The 16797-nt window shown below is 47.0% G+C and overlaps 1 protein-coding gene and 1 long non-coding RNA gene across 2 annotated transcripts; one reads left to right on the top strand and one right to left on the bottom strand.

Annotated features, from left to right (window-relative positions):
• LOC123159119 (polygalacturonase inhibitor) lies at positions 1 to 1176 on the top strand. Its single transcript, XM_044576943.1, has one exon. It carries the CDS (start codon positions 60 to 62, stop codon positions 915 to 917), a length of 858 nt encoding a protein of 285 aa, XP_044432878.1. The 5' UTR covers positions 1 to 59; the 3' UTR covers positions 918 to 1176.
• Positions 1177 to 13535: 12359 nt separating this feature from the next.
• Positions 13536 to 16496, bottom strand: LOC123159116 (uncharacterized). The gene is made up of 3 exons (XR_006479523.1): positions 16151 to 16496; positions 15920 to 16057; positions 13536 to 13919 (listed from the first exon to the last, which is right to left on the bottom strand). It is a non-coding gene; the product is annotated as an uncharacterized lncRNA (long non-coding RNA).
• Between the last annotated feature and the right edge of the window lie 301 nt (positions 16497 to 16797).

Here is a 16797-nt window from a genome sequence, read left to right as displayed (position 1 = left end):
ACACAAAGCGGCCGGGTCAAAACCAACTAGCTCAGCCTCCAACAAGGCGCTCCACCACCATGCAGCTCACGAGTCCGTGCCGCCACACCATGCCGTTCCTCGTCGGCGTCGCCGTCCTTGTCCTTGCAGCAGCAGCTGCGCGGGCCGACGGCGCTCTCTGCGACAAGTCGGACAAGGCGGCTCTGCTGGCCGTCAAGTCCGCGCTGGGCAACCACCCGGACCTCTCCGGCTGGAACTCCACCGCGCCCTGCTGCGCCTGGCCGGGCATCTCCTGCGACGCCACCACCGGCCGGGTCACCGAGCTCACGGTCTTCGCGCTCAACATCTCCGCGCCGGTCCCGGCCGCCATCGCCAACCTCACCGCCCTGCAGACCGTCAACCTGGCCTACAACCGCCTCTATGGCCGCATCCCGGCGTTCCTGGGCCCGCGCGCCCTCCCGGACCTCACCTTCCTCCGCCTGGACGGCAACCGCCTCGACGGCCCCATCCCGCCGACGGCCACCGTGTACGACCTCTCCGTCGCCGGCAATCGCCTGACCGGCCCGCTCCCGGCCGCCTTCGCGGGCGCGGAGTTCGGCAGCGTGGACGTCGCCGACAACCAGCTCACGGGCGACGCGTCGGTGCTGTTCGGCGCCGGGAAGCGGGTGAACTCGGTGCGGTTGTCGCGCAACCGGTTCGCGTTTGACCTCGGCCGTGTCGAGCTGCCGGGGGCGCTGGACATACTGGCCGTCGACCACAACATGATCTACGGGGGCATCCCGGCGGCCGCGGCGGCGAGGAGGTGGCTGGCGTTCGACGTGAGCTACAACAATCTGTGCGGGCCGATCCCGCAGGGCCGGTACACGCACAGGTTCGGCCCCAAGCACTTCGCGCCCAACAAGTGCCTCTGCGGCCGCCCGCTCGCGCCCTGCGGCTAGGTACGGTGGCCACTCGCTGCACGTGACCGCTTGACTGATGATGTATTGTTAGGGCATTTCCAGCCGTTGGCCCCCCAGGGGGCGTCTAAAAGCGCTGTCTGAGGGTGAGCCGGCGTAAAAAATGGCCCTGGACGAGTCGGTCCCCAGCCGTTGGCCCCCAGGGCCGCCCTCAGGCGCGTATTAAAAAAAAAGTCGTTCGGCGAAGTTATGATAAAAAAAATAGTTAAATTTTGGCTAAACATGGCAAATTTCGGCGAAATTCGCGCATTTTCATTACATTAACCTAATCTAAAAAAGAAAGGGGCTGAAGTCGTCGCCGCCATCGTCGTCGTCGGCCTTCTCCTCCTTGACGCGGGCGCCCCTGCTGGACCCGGCGTCGCCATGGCGGACTGGCGGCGGCGCGTCGTCATCGTTGTCGTCGCTGTCGCATAGGACGACGACCCCGTCTTCATCGGGCCGCGTCGGCGCTCCTCGAAGCGGCGCAGGGCGGCACGCTGGCGCTCCTTCACCTTCTCTCGGCACGCCTTCTCTATCGCAATGGAGTCCTGGCGCGCCCATTCTAGGGCCGCGTCGTCGTCGTCGAACTCTGCCTTCACCGGCGCCAGCCCCGGCTCCGTCTTTGGCTTGACGAAGCGCGGAGGAGCCGACGAGGAGGAGGCGCGCCGGCCGCCCTCGTTGGTGACGATGCCGGCGCTGCGAGTGCGCCGGCCGAGCGGCGACTCCGCCGCGGGCTCGGCCTTGACGCCGAGCAGGGCCGGAGTGCCGGAGGAGTGCGATGAGGATCGGGAGGATGAAGAGGAGGAGGAGGACCCAAACCTCCTTGGTGCCCATGGCCCGACGGGTCGGTGCTGCGCCGGGGGGTACGCCAACGGCGGGTCGTTGCCGCCCTCGAGGTACGTGAGCACGCCCTCGAGTGTGCGGCCGGGGACGCCCCACCAGAGGTGGCGCCCCTCGCTGTTCTGCCGGCCGCCGACCACCGGCGCGCCGTTGGTGGACGCCAATCGCTGCTGCTGGCGGCGCTCGAAATACGCCGCCCAGGCCGCGTGGTTGTCGGCGGCGTACTGAGGGAGGGAGAGTTGGGCGTCGGTGAGGGACGCGCGCACGATCTCGACCTCCTCGGCGAAGTACTTCGGCTTCGCCACGGCGTCGGGCAACGGGGGAATGGGCACTCCCCGGGCGCTGAGTCTCCACCCCGTTGGCCCGGCGCGCATGTCCGGCGGCGCCGGGATGTTCGCCTGGAACAGGAGCCAGGACTCCTGTTCGCGGAGCGAACGGCGGCCGAAGCCGTTGGCCGCCGCCTCGTCTCCGGGGAAGCGTTCTGCCATGGCGACGGCGGGGCTGGGCGGGCTCGGGAGAGGTAGAGGGAAGGGCTGGGCGGCGGCGCTCGGGAGAGGCAGGGAGGGGCTGGACGGCGGCGAGGGGCAGGGCTGGTGTGGGCACAGGCGAGTGGAGGCCGTCGGCTTTTATAGCCGGGCCGCGCCCGTGTGTACGCGTGCGAGGGAGGGGAGGCGTCGGCGCGCCGTCCCGTGAAGTGCCGCCCGTGAGGAATCAATGGCAAGGCTGACCGGCGGCAGCCTTGCCATTGATTCCCCACGGGGACCGAGGCCGTTGTGGGAAGATGAGGCGCCGAGTCGCTGACGCGGCTGGCCCGCGTCTTTTTCGCGCCAAAACAGCTCGCCCCGGCGCCCCCGGGCCCCAGCGCGCCGGGTTCAGGCTGGGTTCGCCGGCGCTGTTTTCGGCCCAAGCCGGCGAAAATCGGGCTCCTGGGAGCGCGACTGGGCCGTTTTTTCGGCGCCGGCGCAAAAAAATCGCCTGGGAAGGCCTTCCTGGGGGCGCGGCTGGAGATGCCCTTACTCCCTCCGTCCGGAAATACTTGTCCGAAGAATGGATGTATCTAGATGTATTTTAGTTATAGATACATCCATTTGTATCCATTTCTACGACAAGTATTTCCGGACGGAGGGAGTACATTTCTCCACGCCGTTGAGTTAGCAATAAGGCATTAAGGCCCCTTCTTAATGTATTTCGTGATTAGCAAGGAAGTGACATTCCTGGCCAATTAATCACGAGCTGGGCAAAGTCGATCAGCTAATATAGTACTATCGGATTTTACAATGAGCGAACGTCTGCGCTCGTGCAAAATCGATTGTGTTTGGCCGTCGTGCATTGCTAATTGGTTTCGCTAACACTAACACGATAAAAGTTGGGGATGAAGCACTTCTTTGCATACTTTTCCTAGTCCAAGGGCTTAAACGTAACACTTTAGCTTAGACGTCAGTGGCAGTCGATTTCCAAAGAAAGGAAGCAGCAGCCGCAGTTTTGGCTACATGTGACGGTGCTGAAAAATCGGTTGGCCACGAACTGTTTTTCAGTCGACTAGTCGACTTGCCCCTAGCAAGTCCCTAAACATAGTTTCACAAATGGTCAAGTTTTGATTTGTTCCATACTTCCATCATTTTGGTTTGTTAGGTTCCTCGCCACAAACTTGGAGCTACCCTTGCCTTTCAACCACCGGACACGGGAACGTTGTCAAGCTAGTAAGGCAAGGTTAAATAGTTCACAGTCCTAAAAACCTAAGGCCCACATATATGTTGGTCATCTCCTCCTAAGATACCTAGTACGATTTCCTTTGCCCCTCCACCACCCCCCCCCCCCCCCCCCCCCCCCCCCACACACACACACACACACCATCACCAATATTTTTGGGGGATTGAATTCAAATGTTGACAAAGTACATGATGGTAGCTTGAAGCATGCCATGAAATATATGGGGACTACCCCGCACCACGGGTTTTATGATAACATCTTTCCCAAAGGCAACTAACGTCCTCATTAATGGGATGAAAGATCGAGGGTAATCAGGTTTCCACATTAACAGGCTTGAAGGTGAAGTCAATTAATGTGTTTGTGGCGAGGAACCTAACAAACCAGAATTATGGAGTATGAGAAAAACAAATTTGACTACTTGTGATATTATGTTTAAGATGTTATCCGGTGGTTGAAAATTGGATTGTCCTTTGCAAGTTCATTTTTACATCACTGAGGGCCGATATACTCTAATGTTGGGACTGGTTTGAAGAAAATTGGCGCGGGGGAACTTATCCACGCTTGGAACGAAGACTAGATTCTTTGCAAAATCTGCTACTGCCTCCAATTCTTGGGGTCTAGGAAGGAGTTCTTCAGGCATGTGTTCTGGGAAGCTTGGGAACAAGGGAAGCTCAAAATATTTGCCTGGCTGCTCCACTAAAACCGTCTCTGTGCAACAATCGTCTTCAACCCCACGGATGTGAAAATAGTTACTTCTATCAGTTGTGCATGCGTAATATGGAAAGATTTGAACACTTGTTTTGGCGTTGCAATATTGTTGTCACGGTTTGGAATGAGCTCGCACTTTGGCATGGCTACTTAATTCTCAGACATGATTCATGGAAGACTGGAAGAAATTCCATGTAGGTAATGTCATCCATCATCACTTCTACCGAGGTTGGACACAAAAGAGGGATCAAATCAGTGGCAATTCTGACGCTTTGGGAAATATGGCAGGAACGCAACCGGTGCACCATCAGAGCTAAAGTTGCATGCGCAGGAGATATCATCATTGTAATCAAATGACCAATCTACTTTGCAGACAGTCAAGTGCAACATGCATAAAGAGCCCCTTTGGGGATCCAACATGAGATTGTTAGCATGTGGTTTTGTCTTCGGGCATCTAGTTTTTCTACTTTCTTTTTGGTTTCTGCTTTGATCCATAGATCATCGCCTTGTCATATTCTGTCGCTGCTCCCTGCTAATGATCAATGAAAAGCTAGCTATTGTTGGTGAAGGAAATATGCCCTAGAGGCAATAATAAAGTTATTATTTATTTCCTTATTTCATGATAAACGTTTATTATTCATGCTAGAATTATATTAACCGGAAACATAATACATGTGTGAATACATAGACAAACATAGTGTCACTAGTATGCCTCTACTTGACTAGCTCGTGAATCAAAGATGGTTAAGTTTCCTAGCCATGGACAAAAGAGTTGTCATTTGATTAACGGGATCACATCATTAGGAGAATGATGTGATTGACTTGACCCATTCCGTTAGCTTAGCACACGATCGTTTAGTATGTTGCTACTGCTTTCTTCATGACTTATACATGTTCCTGTGACTATGAGATTATGCAACTCCCGTTTACCAGAGGAACACTTTGTGTGCTACCAAACGTCACAACATAACTGGGTGATTATAAAGGTGCTCTACAGGTGTCTCCAAAGGTACATGTTGGGTTGGCGTATTTCGAGATTAGGTTTTGTCACTCCGATTGTCGGAGAGGTATCTTTGGGCCCTCTCGGTAATACTCATCACTTAAGCCTTGCAAGCATTGTAACTAATGAGTTAGTTACGAAATGATGTGTTACAGAACGAGTAAAGAGACTTGCCGGTAACGAGATTGAACTAGGTATTGGATACCGACGATCAAATCTCGGGCAAGTAACATACCGATGACAAAGGGAACAACGTATGTTGTTATGCGGTTTGACCGATAAAGATCTTCGTAGAATATGTAGGAACCAATATGGGCATCCAGGTCCCGCTATTGGTTATTGACCGAGAATGGTTCTAGGTCATGTCTACATAGTTCTCGAACCCGTGGGGTCCGCACGCTTAACGTTACGATGACAGTTTTATTATGAGTTTATAAGTTTTGATGTACCGAAGTTTGTTCGGAGTCCCGGATGTGATCACGGACATGACGAGGAGTCTCGAAATGGTCGAGACATAAAGATTGATATATTGGAAGCCTATGTTTGGACATCGGAAAGGTTCCGGGTGAAATCGGGATTTTACCGGAACACCGGGGGGTTACCGGAACCCTCCCGGGGGTTAATGGGCCTTAGTGGGCCATGAGGGAGAAGAGGAGGGCCGGCCAGGGCAGGCCGCGCGCCCCCTCCCCCCTAGTCCGAATAGGACAACGAAGGGGGGGGCGGCGCCCCCCTTTCCTCTTTCCCCTCCCCCTTTCCTTCTCCACCAAGGCAAGAGGGGGAGTCCTACTCCCGGTGGGAGTAGGACTCCTCCAGGCGCACCCCAAGGGGGCCGGCCGCACCTCCCCCTCCCTCCTTTATATACGGGGGCAGGGGGCACCCCATAACACACAAGTTGATCTACGGATCGTTCCTTAGCCGTGTGCGGTGCCCCCCTCCACCATATTCCACCTCGGTCATATTGTCGCGGAGTTTAGGCGAAGCCCTGCGCCGGTAGAGCATCATCATCGTCACCACGCCGTCGTGCTGACGGAACTCATCCCCGAAGCTTTGCTGGATCGAAGCCCGGGGATCGTCATCGAGCTGAACGTGTGCTGAACTCGGAGGTGCCGTACATTCGGTGCTTGGATCGGTCGAATCGTGAAGACGTACGACTACATCAACCGCGTTGTCATAACGCTTCCGCTTACGGTCTACGAGGGTACATGGACTACACTCTCCCCTCTCGTTGCTATGCCATCACCATGATCTTGCGTGAGCGTAGGAAATTTTTTGAAATTACTACGTTCCCCAACAGTGGCATCCGAGCCTGGTTTTATGTGTAGATGACATATGCACGAGTAGAACACAAGTGAGTTGTGGGCGATACAAGTCATACTGCTTACCAGGATGTCATACTTTGGTTCGGCGGTATTGTGAGATGAAGCGGCCCGGACCGACATTACGCGTACGCTTACGCGAGACTGGTTTCACTGTTACGAGCACTTGTGCTTAAAGATGGCTGGCGGGTGTCTGTCTCTCTCACTTTAGCTGAATCGAGTGTGGCTACGCCCGGTCCTTGCGAAGGTTAAAACAGCACTAACTTGACGAACTATCGTTGTGGTTTTTGATGCGTAGGTAAGAACGGTTCTTGCTAAGCCCGTAGCAGCCACGTAAAATTTGCAACAACAAAGTAGAGGACGTCTAACTTGTTTTTGCAGGGCATGTTGTGATGTGATATGGTCAAGACGTGATGCTATATTTTATTGTATGAGATGATCATGTTTTGTAACCGAAGTTATCGGCAACTGGCAGGAGCCATATGGTTGTCGCTTTATTGTATGAAATGCAAACGTCCTGTAATTGCTTTACTTTATCACTAAGCGGTAGCGATAATCGTAGAAGCAATAGATGGCGTAACGACAACGATGCTACGATGGAGATCAAGGTGTCGCGCCGGTGACGATGGTGATCACGACGGTGCTTCGGAGATGGAGATCACAAGCACAAGATGATGATGGCCATATCATATCACTTATATTGATTGCATGTGATGTTTATCCTTTATGCATCTTATCTTGCTTTGATTGACGGTAGCATTTTAAGATGATCTCTCACTAAAATTATCAAGAAGTGTTCTCCCTGAGTATGCACTGTTACCAAAGTTCGTCGTGCCCAGACACCACGTGATGATCGGGTGTGATAAGCTCTACGTCCATCTACAACGGGTGCAAGACAGTTTTGCACATGCAGAATACTCAGGTCATACTTGACGAGCCTAGCATATACAGATATGGCCTCGGAACACGGAGACCGAAAGGTCGAACGTGAATCATATAGTAGATATGATCAACATAGTGATGTTCACCATTGAAACTACTCCATCTCACGTGATGATCGAACATGGTTTAGTTGATTTGGATCACGTGATCACTTAGATGACTAGAGAGATGTTTGTCTAAGTGGGAGTTCTTTAGTAATATGATTAATTGAACTTAAATTTATCATGAACTTAGTCCTGGTAGTATTTTGCAAATTATGTTGTAGATCAATAGCTTGCGTTGTTGCTTTCATATGTTTATTTTGATATGTTCCTAGAGAAAATCGTGTTGAAAGATGTTAGTAGCAATGGTGCGGATTGGATCCGTGATTTGAGGTTTATCCTCATTGTTGCACAGAAGAATTATGTCCTTAATGCACCGCTAGGTGACAGACCTATTGCAGGAGCAGATGCAGACGTTATGAACGTTTGGCTAGCTCAATATGATGACTACTTGATAGTTTAGTGCACCATGCTTAACGGCTTAGAATCGGGACTTCAAAGATGTTTTGAACGTCATAGACCATATGAGATGTTCCAGGAATTGAAGTTAATATTTCAAGCAAATACCCGAGTTGAGAGATATGAAGTCTCCAACAAGTTCTATAGCTAAAAGATGAAGGAGAATCGCTCAACTAGTGAGCATGTGCTTAGATTGTCTGGGTACTACAATCGCTTGAATCAAGTGGGAGTTAATCTTCCAGATAAAATAGTGATTGACAGAATTCTCTAGTCACCATCACCAAGTTAGTAGAACTTCGTGATGAACTATAATATGCAAGGGATGACGAAAGTGATTCCCAAGCTCTTCGTGATGTTGAAATCAACGAAGGTAGAAATCAAAAAAGAGCATCAAGTGTTGATGATTGACAAGACCACTAGTTTCAAGAAAAGGGCAAAGGGAAAGAAAGGGAACTTCAAGCAGAATGGCAAGCAAGTTGTCACTCCCGCGAAGAAGCCCAAAGCTGGACCAAAGCCTGAAACTGAGTGATTATACTACAAAGGAAATAGTCACTAGAAGCGGAAATGCCTTGAATATTTGGTGGATAAGAAGGATGGCAAAGTGAACAAGGGTATATTTGATATACATGTTATTGATGTGTACCTTACTAGTGTTTATAGTAACCCCTGAGTATTTGATACTTGTTCGGTTGCTAAGATTAGTAACTCGAAACAGGAGTTACAGAATAAACAGAAACTAGTTGAGGGTGAAGTGACGATATGTGTTGGAAGTGGTTCCAAGATTGATATGATCATCATCGCACACTCCCTATACTTTCGGGATTAGTGTTAAACCTAAATAAATGTTATTTAGCATTTGCGTTGAGCATGAATATGATTTGATCATGTTCATTGCAATACGGTTATTCATTTAAAGTCAGAGAATAATTGTTGTTATGTTTACATGAATAAAACCTTCAAATGGTCATACACCCAATGAAAATAGTTTGTTGGATCTCGATCGTAGTGATACACATATTCATAATATTGATGCCAAAAGATGCAAAGTTAATAATGATAGTGTAACTTATTTGTGGCACTACCATTTAGGTCATATTAGTGTAAAGCGCATGAAGAAACTCCATAAAAGATGGATTTTTGAAATCACTTGGTTATGAATCATTTGATGCTTGCGAATCATGCCTTTTGGGCAAGATGACTAAAACTCCGTTCTCCGGAACAATGGAACAAGCTACTGACTTATTTGAAATAATACATACCGATGTATGCGATCCAATGAGTGTTGATGCTCGTGGCAAGTATCGTTATTTTCTGACCTTCACAAAATGATTTGAGCAGATATGAGTATATCTACTTAATGAAGCACAAGTCTGAAACATTTGAAAAGTTCAAAGAATTTCAGAGTGAAGTGGAGAATCATCGTAACAAGAAAATAAAGTTTCTGTGATTTGATCGCGGAGACAAATATTTGAGTTACGAATTTGATCTTCAATTAAAACAATGTGGAATAGTTTCACAAACTCACGCCACCTGGAACATCACAATGTAATGGTGTGTCCCAATGTCGTAATCGTACTTTACTAGATATGGTGCGATCTATGATGTCTCTTACCGATTTACCGCTATCGTTTTGGGGTTATGCATTAGAGACAGCTGCATTCACTTTAAATAGGGCACCATCAAAATCCGTTGAGACGACACCGTATGAACTATGGTTTAACAGTAAACCTAAGCTGTCGTTTCTTAAAGTTTGGGACTGCGATGCTTATGTGAAAAAGTTTCAACCTGATAAGCTCGAACCCAAATCGGAGAAGTGCGTCTTCATAGAATACCCAAAGGAAATTATTGGGTACACCTTCTATCACAGATCCGAAGGCAAGATATTCGTTGCTAAAAATGGATCCTTTCTAGAGAAGGAGTTTCTCTCGAAAGAAGTGAGTGGGAGGAAAGTAGAACTTGATGAGGTAATTGTACCTTCTCCCTTATTGGAAAGTAGTTCATCACAGAAATCAGTTCTAGTGATTCCTACACCAATTAGTGAGGAAGTTAATGATGATGATCATGAAACTTCAGATCAAGTTGCTACCAAACCTCGTAGGTCTTCCAGAGTAAGATCCGCACCAGAGTGGTACGGTAATCATGTTCTGGAAGTCATGTTACTAGACCATGATGAACCTACAAACTATGAGGAAGCGATGATGAGCCCAGATTCCGCGAAATGGCTTAAGGCCATAAAATCTGAGATATGATCCATGTATGAGAACAAAGTATTGACTTTGATTGACTTGCCCGATGATCGGCAAGCCATAGAAAATAAATGGATCTTCAAGAGGAAGACGGACACTGGTAGTAATGTTACTATCTACTAAGCTCGACTTGTTGCGAAAGGTTTTCGACAAGTTCAAGGTGTTGAATACGATGAGATTTTCTCACTCGTATCGATGCTTAAGTCTGTCTGAATCATGTTAGCAATTGCCACATTTTATGAAATCTGGCAAATGGATATCAAAACTGTGTTCCTGAATGGATTTCTGGAAGAAGAGTTGTATATGATGCAACCAGAAGGTTTTGTCGATCCGAAAGGTGCTAACAAAATGTGCAAGCTCCAGCAATCCATCATTGGACTGGTGCAAGCATCTCGGAGTTGGAATATACGCTTTGATGAGTTGATCAAAGCATATGATTTTATACAGACTTTTGGAGAAGCCTATATTTACAATAAAGTGAGTGGGAGCACTACAGCATTTCTGATAAGTTATGTGAATGACATATTGTTGATCGGAAATAATGTATAATTTTTTTCTGAAAAGCATAAAGGAGTGTTTGAAAGGAGTTTTTCAAAGAAAGACCTTGGTGAAGCTGCTTACACATTGAGCATCAAGACCTATAGAGATAGATCAAGACGCTTGATAAGATTTTTCAATGAGTACATACCTTGACAAGATTTTGAAGTAGTTCAAAATGGAACAGTCAAAGAAAGAGTTCTTGCCTGTGTTGCAAGGTGTGAAGTTGAGTAAGACTCAAAACCCGACCATGGCAGAAAATAGAAAAGAATGAACAGTCATTCCCTATGCCTCAGTCATAGGTTCTATAAAGTATGCTATGCTGTGTACTAGACCTATTGTATACCTTGCTCTGAGTTTGGCAAAGGAATACAATTTTGATCTAAAAGTAGATCACTAGAACAGCGGTCAAGAATATCCTTAGTGAGGACTGAGGAGATGTTTCTCGATTATGGAGGTGATAAAAGAGCCAGTCGTAAAAAGTTACAACGATGCAAGCTTTTACACCAATCCAGATGACTCTAAGTCTCAATCTAGATACATATTGAAAGTGGGAGCAATTAGCTAGACTAGCTCCATGCAGAGCATTGTGGACATAGAATATTTGCAAAATACATACGGCTCTGAATGTGACAGACCCGTTGACTAAACTTCTCTCATGAGCAAAACATGATCATACCTTAGTACTCTTTGGGTGTTAATCACATAGCCATGTGAACTAGATTATTGACTCTAGTAAACCCTATGAGCGTTGATCACATGACGATGTGAACTATCGGTATTAATCACATACAAATGTGAATATTGGTGTCAAATCACATGGTGGTGTGAACTAGATTATTGACTCTAGTGCAAGTGGGAGACTGAAGGAAATATGCCCTAGAGGCAATAATAAAGTTATTATTTATTTCCTTATTTCATGATAAATGTTTATTATTCATGCTAGAATTGTATTAACCGGAAACATAATACATGTGTGAATACATAGACAAACATAGTGTCACTAGTATGCCTCTACTTGACTAGCTCGTGAATCAAAGATGGTTAAGTTTCCCAGCCATGGACAAAAGAGTTGTCATTTTATTAACGGGATCACATCATTAGGAGAATGATGTGATTGACTTGACCCATTCCGTTAGCTTAGCACACGAACGTTTAGTATGTTGCTACTGCTTTCTTCATGACTTATACATGTTCCTGTGACTATGAGATTATGCAACTCTCGTTTACCAGAGGAACACTTTGTGTGCTACCAAACATCACAACGTAACTAGGTGATTATAAAGGTGCTCTACAGGTGTCTCCAAAGGTACATGTTGGGTTGGCGTATTTCGAGATTAGGTTTTGTTACTCCGATTGTCGGAGAGGTATCTCTGGGCCCTCTCGGTAATACTCATCACTTAAGCCTTGCAAGCATTGTAACTAATGAGTTAGTTACAAAATGATGTGTTACAGAACGAGTAAAGAGACTTGCTGGTAACGAGATTGAACTAGGTATTGGATACCGACGATCAAATCTCGGGCAAGTAACATACCGATGACAAAGGGAACAACGTATGTTGTTATGCGGTTTGACCGATAAAGATCTTCGTAGAATATGTAGGAACCAATATGGGCATCCAGGTCCCGCTATTGATTATTGACCGAGAATGGTTCTAGGTCATGTCTACATAGTTCTCGAACCCGTAGGGTCCGCACGCTTAACGTTACGATGACAGTTTTATTATGAGTTTATAAGTTTTGATGTACCGAAGTTTGTTTGGAGTCCCGGATGTGATCACGGACATGACAAGGAGTCTCGAAATGGTCGAGACATAAAGATTGACATATTGGAAGCCTATGTTTGGACATCGGAAAGGTTCCGGGTGAAATCGGGATTTTACCGGAACACCGGGGGGTTACCGGAACCCTCCCGGGGATTAATGGGCCTTAGTGGGCCATGAGGGAGAAGAGGAGGGCCGGCCAGGCCAGGCCGCGCGCCCCCTCCCCCCTAGTCCGAATAGGACAAGGAAGGGGGGGCGGCGCCCCCCTTTCCTCTTTCCCCTCCCCCTTTTCCTTCTCCACCAAGGCAAGAGGGGGAGTCCTACTCCCGGTGGGAGTAGGACTCCTCCAGGCGCACCCCAAGGGGGATGGCCGCACCTCCCCCTCCCTCCTTTATATACGGGGGCAGGGGGCACCCCATAACACACAAGTTGATCTACGGATCGTTCCTTAGCCGTGTGCGGTGCCCTCCTCCACCATATTCCACCTCGGTCATATCGTCGCGGAGTTTAGGCGAAGCCCTGCGCCGGTAGAGCATCATCATCGTCACCACGCCGTCGTGCTGACGGAACTCATCCCCGAAGCTTTGCTGGATCGAAGCCCGGGGATCGTCATCGAGCTGAACGTGTGCTGAACTCGGAGGTGCCGTACGTTCGGTGCTTGGATCGGTCGAATCGTGAAGACGTACGACTACATCAACCGCGTTGTCATAAGGCTTCCGCTTACGGTCTACGAGGGTACGTGGACTACACTCTCCCCTCTCGTTGCTATGCCATCACCATGATCTTGCGTGAGCGTAGGAAATTTTTTGAAATTACTACGTTCCCCAACAGTTGGTCCTTTCAGAAAAAGGGAAAATAGAATAGGAAGAATTGGACAAATTCCAACCAATTAGTGAGCTTCTACCAACCCTTCATATTTCCTGATCTACTAGCCCATCTCCTTATGCGAGGAAAATAGATGAGAACGAACAATCAAACAGTGCACACGAAAAAGGGTATTGTCGTAAATTTCATAAATTGACAACAGGTAAAGGCTTAGTATCAGAGAACTAGAGCTTGTGAAAATCAAGATATATATACATGTTACTACCTACCCTGACAACAGTTTGAATATCGCCATTGAAGATAATGACATGCCCACCAGAATATGTGAATTTTTAAGTACAACTGTCGAGCAATCAAAGCACCCATGGCAAGTGTAATTAACTACTCAAAATTGAAGTAAGCATCACTCATAAGATCCTCCTAATATAGCCCTAGACAGCATAACATCATTGCCCTAGACAGCATAACATCATTGCATTGCCAAATAAACTTACTTGTCCGTTTGTCAGCTCAACAGTTTGTTAGTGCTTGTGGAACATCTCCTTTGCTGCCAGTCCCTCAATTACAGTTTGATTGACATGACGATAATGGCATGTGTATTTTTTGCTCAACCAAAGTCTGTGTAAACCATTTTACAGAAACTATTATGCAACAGAGAGTTGGATCAATAGAAAATTCATAAACTAAGCGAAGGAGAAATCTAGGAAAGTGCAAAGATGTAACTAAACGGAATTACTCTGGGTGAACATCAAAAGAGGCATTACTAATGCACATAGCGCATTCAGCATGTCATTTTGACAAATCGCGGTGGGCATCAATAGTGATGCTTCGAAAGAAAATCACTAATGCATCTAATTAGAGTCTCACCTACGCATTAGATAGCGAGATATAAAAAATGATAAGAGATGACGACAGTTGTGAACCTCATGAATATAATGATGCAAACTCAGCACCAGGCCATTGATCAATGATAAATATTCTCTAGATCCTTGTTGTATTAAAATCAAGGATTTTTATTTGCTAGCACAATTTGGATTTCGAGTCCAATGCGCTAACGCTTTCTTTAGTTTTCTTGCTCCTTCTCCGGGCTTTGACCATGTCTCCCGAACAATTTCAGTGCATATGGCGCAAGACGATTCCACATATATATCGAGGTCGGAATGGGATCGGGTGTTTTCACGTCTCACCGTAGTGCCCGGTTTGTCTTGATTGGTGATTGATAAACAAGAAGGAAAATGGAAAAGTAGAAAATCTACATGTTTATACCGTTGAGGTCCTTAGTTTAGTCAAGTAGGCGAGGGCATTTCCATCGCGAAGGATTCTTTCTGACGAAAATCACTCTTCTTTACTGGGATTCCAGTACGTGACTATTGCTTTCGCTTTCACCACTCATAATAATAGTGATCTTATATTTGTATTGCAAAATGGAGAGGGAACTACTCGCTAATGGTAGTAAAACCGCCTTGCTCTTCTTGGTTAGTGTGGAGAGAAGTTATCCGAAAGGTTGAAAGATGCCAATGTGAGCTAGCGTCTTGTTATGCTTAATAGCATTCCAATCTTTTAATAATAATCACTACTTGTATTTCTTTTGCTTCGCTTGGTTGATTAGTTTCACTACTTCAAATAAAACAATGAACCTTTTCCTGTGTTGCCAAAGGGACTATGTTTCTAAAGTTCGAATTGATCATTCAATCGATCTAGGAATCCTGCATGGCACAAGGTAAAGGATGGAATGAGACATCTGATAAAGAGCCTAGAATGACCTTTCCCGGTCTTTTGAAGGGTAAGAATAAGAACTCTGTTGTATCGATGCACTGCTCTCAGGCGAGATTGAACACGAAAAAAGGTGCATCAAGGCGTGTGAATAAGGAAGAAGTCACCTTTGTTGGTTTTCAAATTTAGGACCAACTGTGCTCCGAAAGTGAGAGAAGAGATATCAAAAGACCGACACCCACATCAAGAGAAACAGACGAAGCAGCTCAAGCAGAGCTAGAAACGGAAGCTGAAGCAGCATCTTCTTCCTTTTTCCATACAAACAAAGAATATCGAAAGTTATTTTTATAATGTAAATTTTGATATCCAGCAACTATTCTTCCGGATAGTTGAGGAGATAAGCACCCATTTACTGAATAATTCATGACTAGGAGTCTAGCTCAACTCTACTAATGAACCTCGGTGAGATAGTATTTCAATAACAAAATTCCAGTGAATATAGGACGAAGAAACTTACATGAAATCCAATTGTTTTCTACCTACATCTATCAAATCACAAACCTTCCATCTTTGTAAATCAATGAGTTAACTGCCACAGGATTACCAATTGAACTTCAATCATCACAGTGGGAACATGATTGTGTGCACGAGTTAATCAAGCAAATTGCAAATTAATGGATAAAGTCATTGCCAATGTTTCCAAATATGAGATACATCTGCTTATTTCCTAACTATTTCTAATCTAATAGACAATGGGTAAATAATGCCACCATCAGTAATACTACTAACTAACAAGATGCATGGCCACATTAATTTGTTCATCATTAGTTGATATTTCGATTTAAAAGAGAACGGGAACAAAAATTGGGATCCAAGTGTTGCAGACAGGGAAAGACTGAGCGTACCTGGCGTGGTGAAGATTTGGTCGATGGTGGACACACCGGGATTGGAAGTAGGGGAGGAAAATCGGCACCCTTGCCCTCGTCCGGTTGATGAACTCCATGGGATACCTCCTCGCGGCCGCTACGACCACCCTGAGCCTCCTGCATTGATGCCGCCTTAATGAATCACTAGATATATGGGGTGAGGCAAGGGAATCTGGGAGGTCACTAGGCCAGTGCGGGGGAAATTCGTACCTTGTGCAATATGTACGACGAGCTTGAGCAAAGAGGAGGCCATGATTCCGAGAAAGGGGGAGAGGAGCGAGGGCTACCGTCGCCGCCGCCAATTCGGCAAGCCGTCACTTAACCACAACTAAGAAGGTGGATGTACCCTTTTGTGCTGTGGTGAGGATGCTCGTGCCCCGTCGCTCTCTCCTTCGTCGTCCATGAGACAAGTAGAAAGGGAAGAGGCAAGGGACAGCAAGTGGCCACATTCATGGAGGAGGGAGATGCGGAGGACGAGCAGAATGGGATAGGTTGGCTTCGTGGGGAAGGAACTTTTACCCGGTGGAGGCGTTATCTCAGGGCGGCAGATGTGAACACCTTTTTCTCTCCCCTTCACACTTTCCTCTCCCACTCGCTTCGTTTCTTTCTTACTCCGGCACAGTAAAAAAAGATGGCGTGGCTATCACCAGTGGTCGCGCCTTGCGTGACTCTTATTGGGTATAGTATTTCTAAGAGAAAACATTTGAACTTTAGGTAAGAAAAATGAAAAATACAAGCTTGTATATTTGAGGGAAAACGTACTCGTAGTATCTAGATTTATTGAAGGCGGCCACGGTGTCTTGTCCGAAAATATGCATCATATTCTTACGAACGGCTTCTAAGAAATATTCATGTAG

This window comes from Triticum aestivum, chromosome 7B (genome assembly GCF_018294505.1).
Source record: "Triticum aestivum cultivar Chinese Spring chromosome 7B, IWGSC CS RefSeq v2.1, whole genome shotgun sequence".
In the NCBI taxonomy this organism is placed as follows: domain Eukaryota; kingdom Viridiplantae; phylum Streptophyta; class Magnoliopsida; order Poales; family Poaceae; genus Triticum; species Triticum aestivum.
Note: the sequence above shows the minus strand (reverse complement) of the source record. Positions and strands in the feature narration are given on the sequence as shown.

Bases quoted from the DNA above. Each gene is read 5' to 3' on its own strand.
- LOC123159119 (XM_044576943.1), top strand. From the start codon at position 60: ATGCAGCTCACGAGTCCGTGCCGCCACACCATGCCGTTCCTCGTCGGC.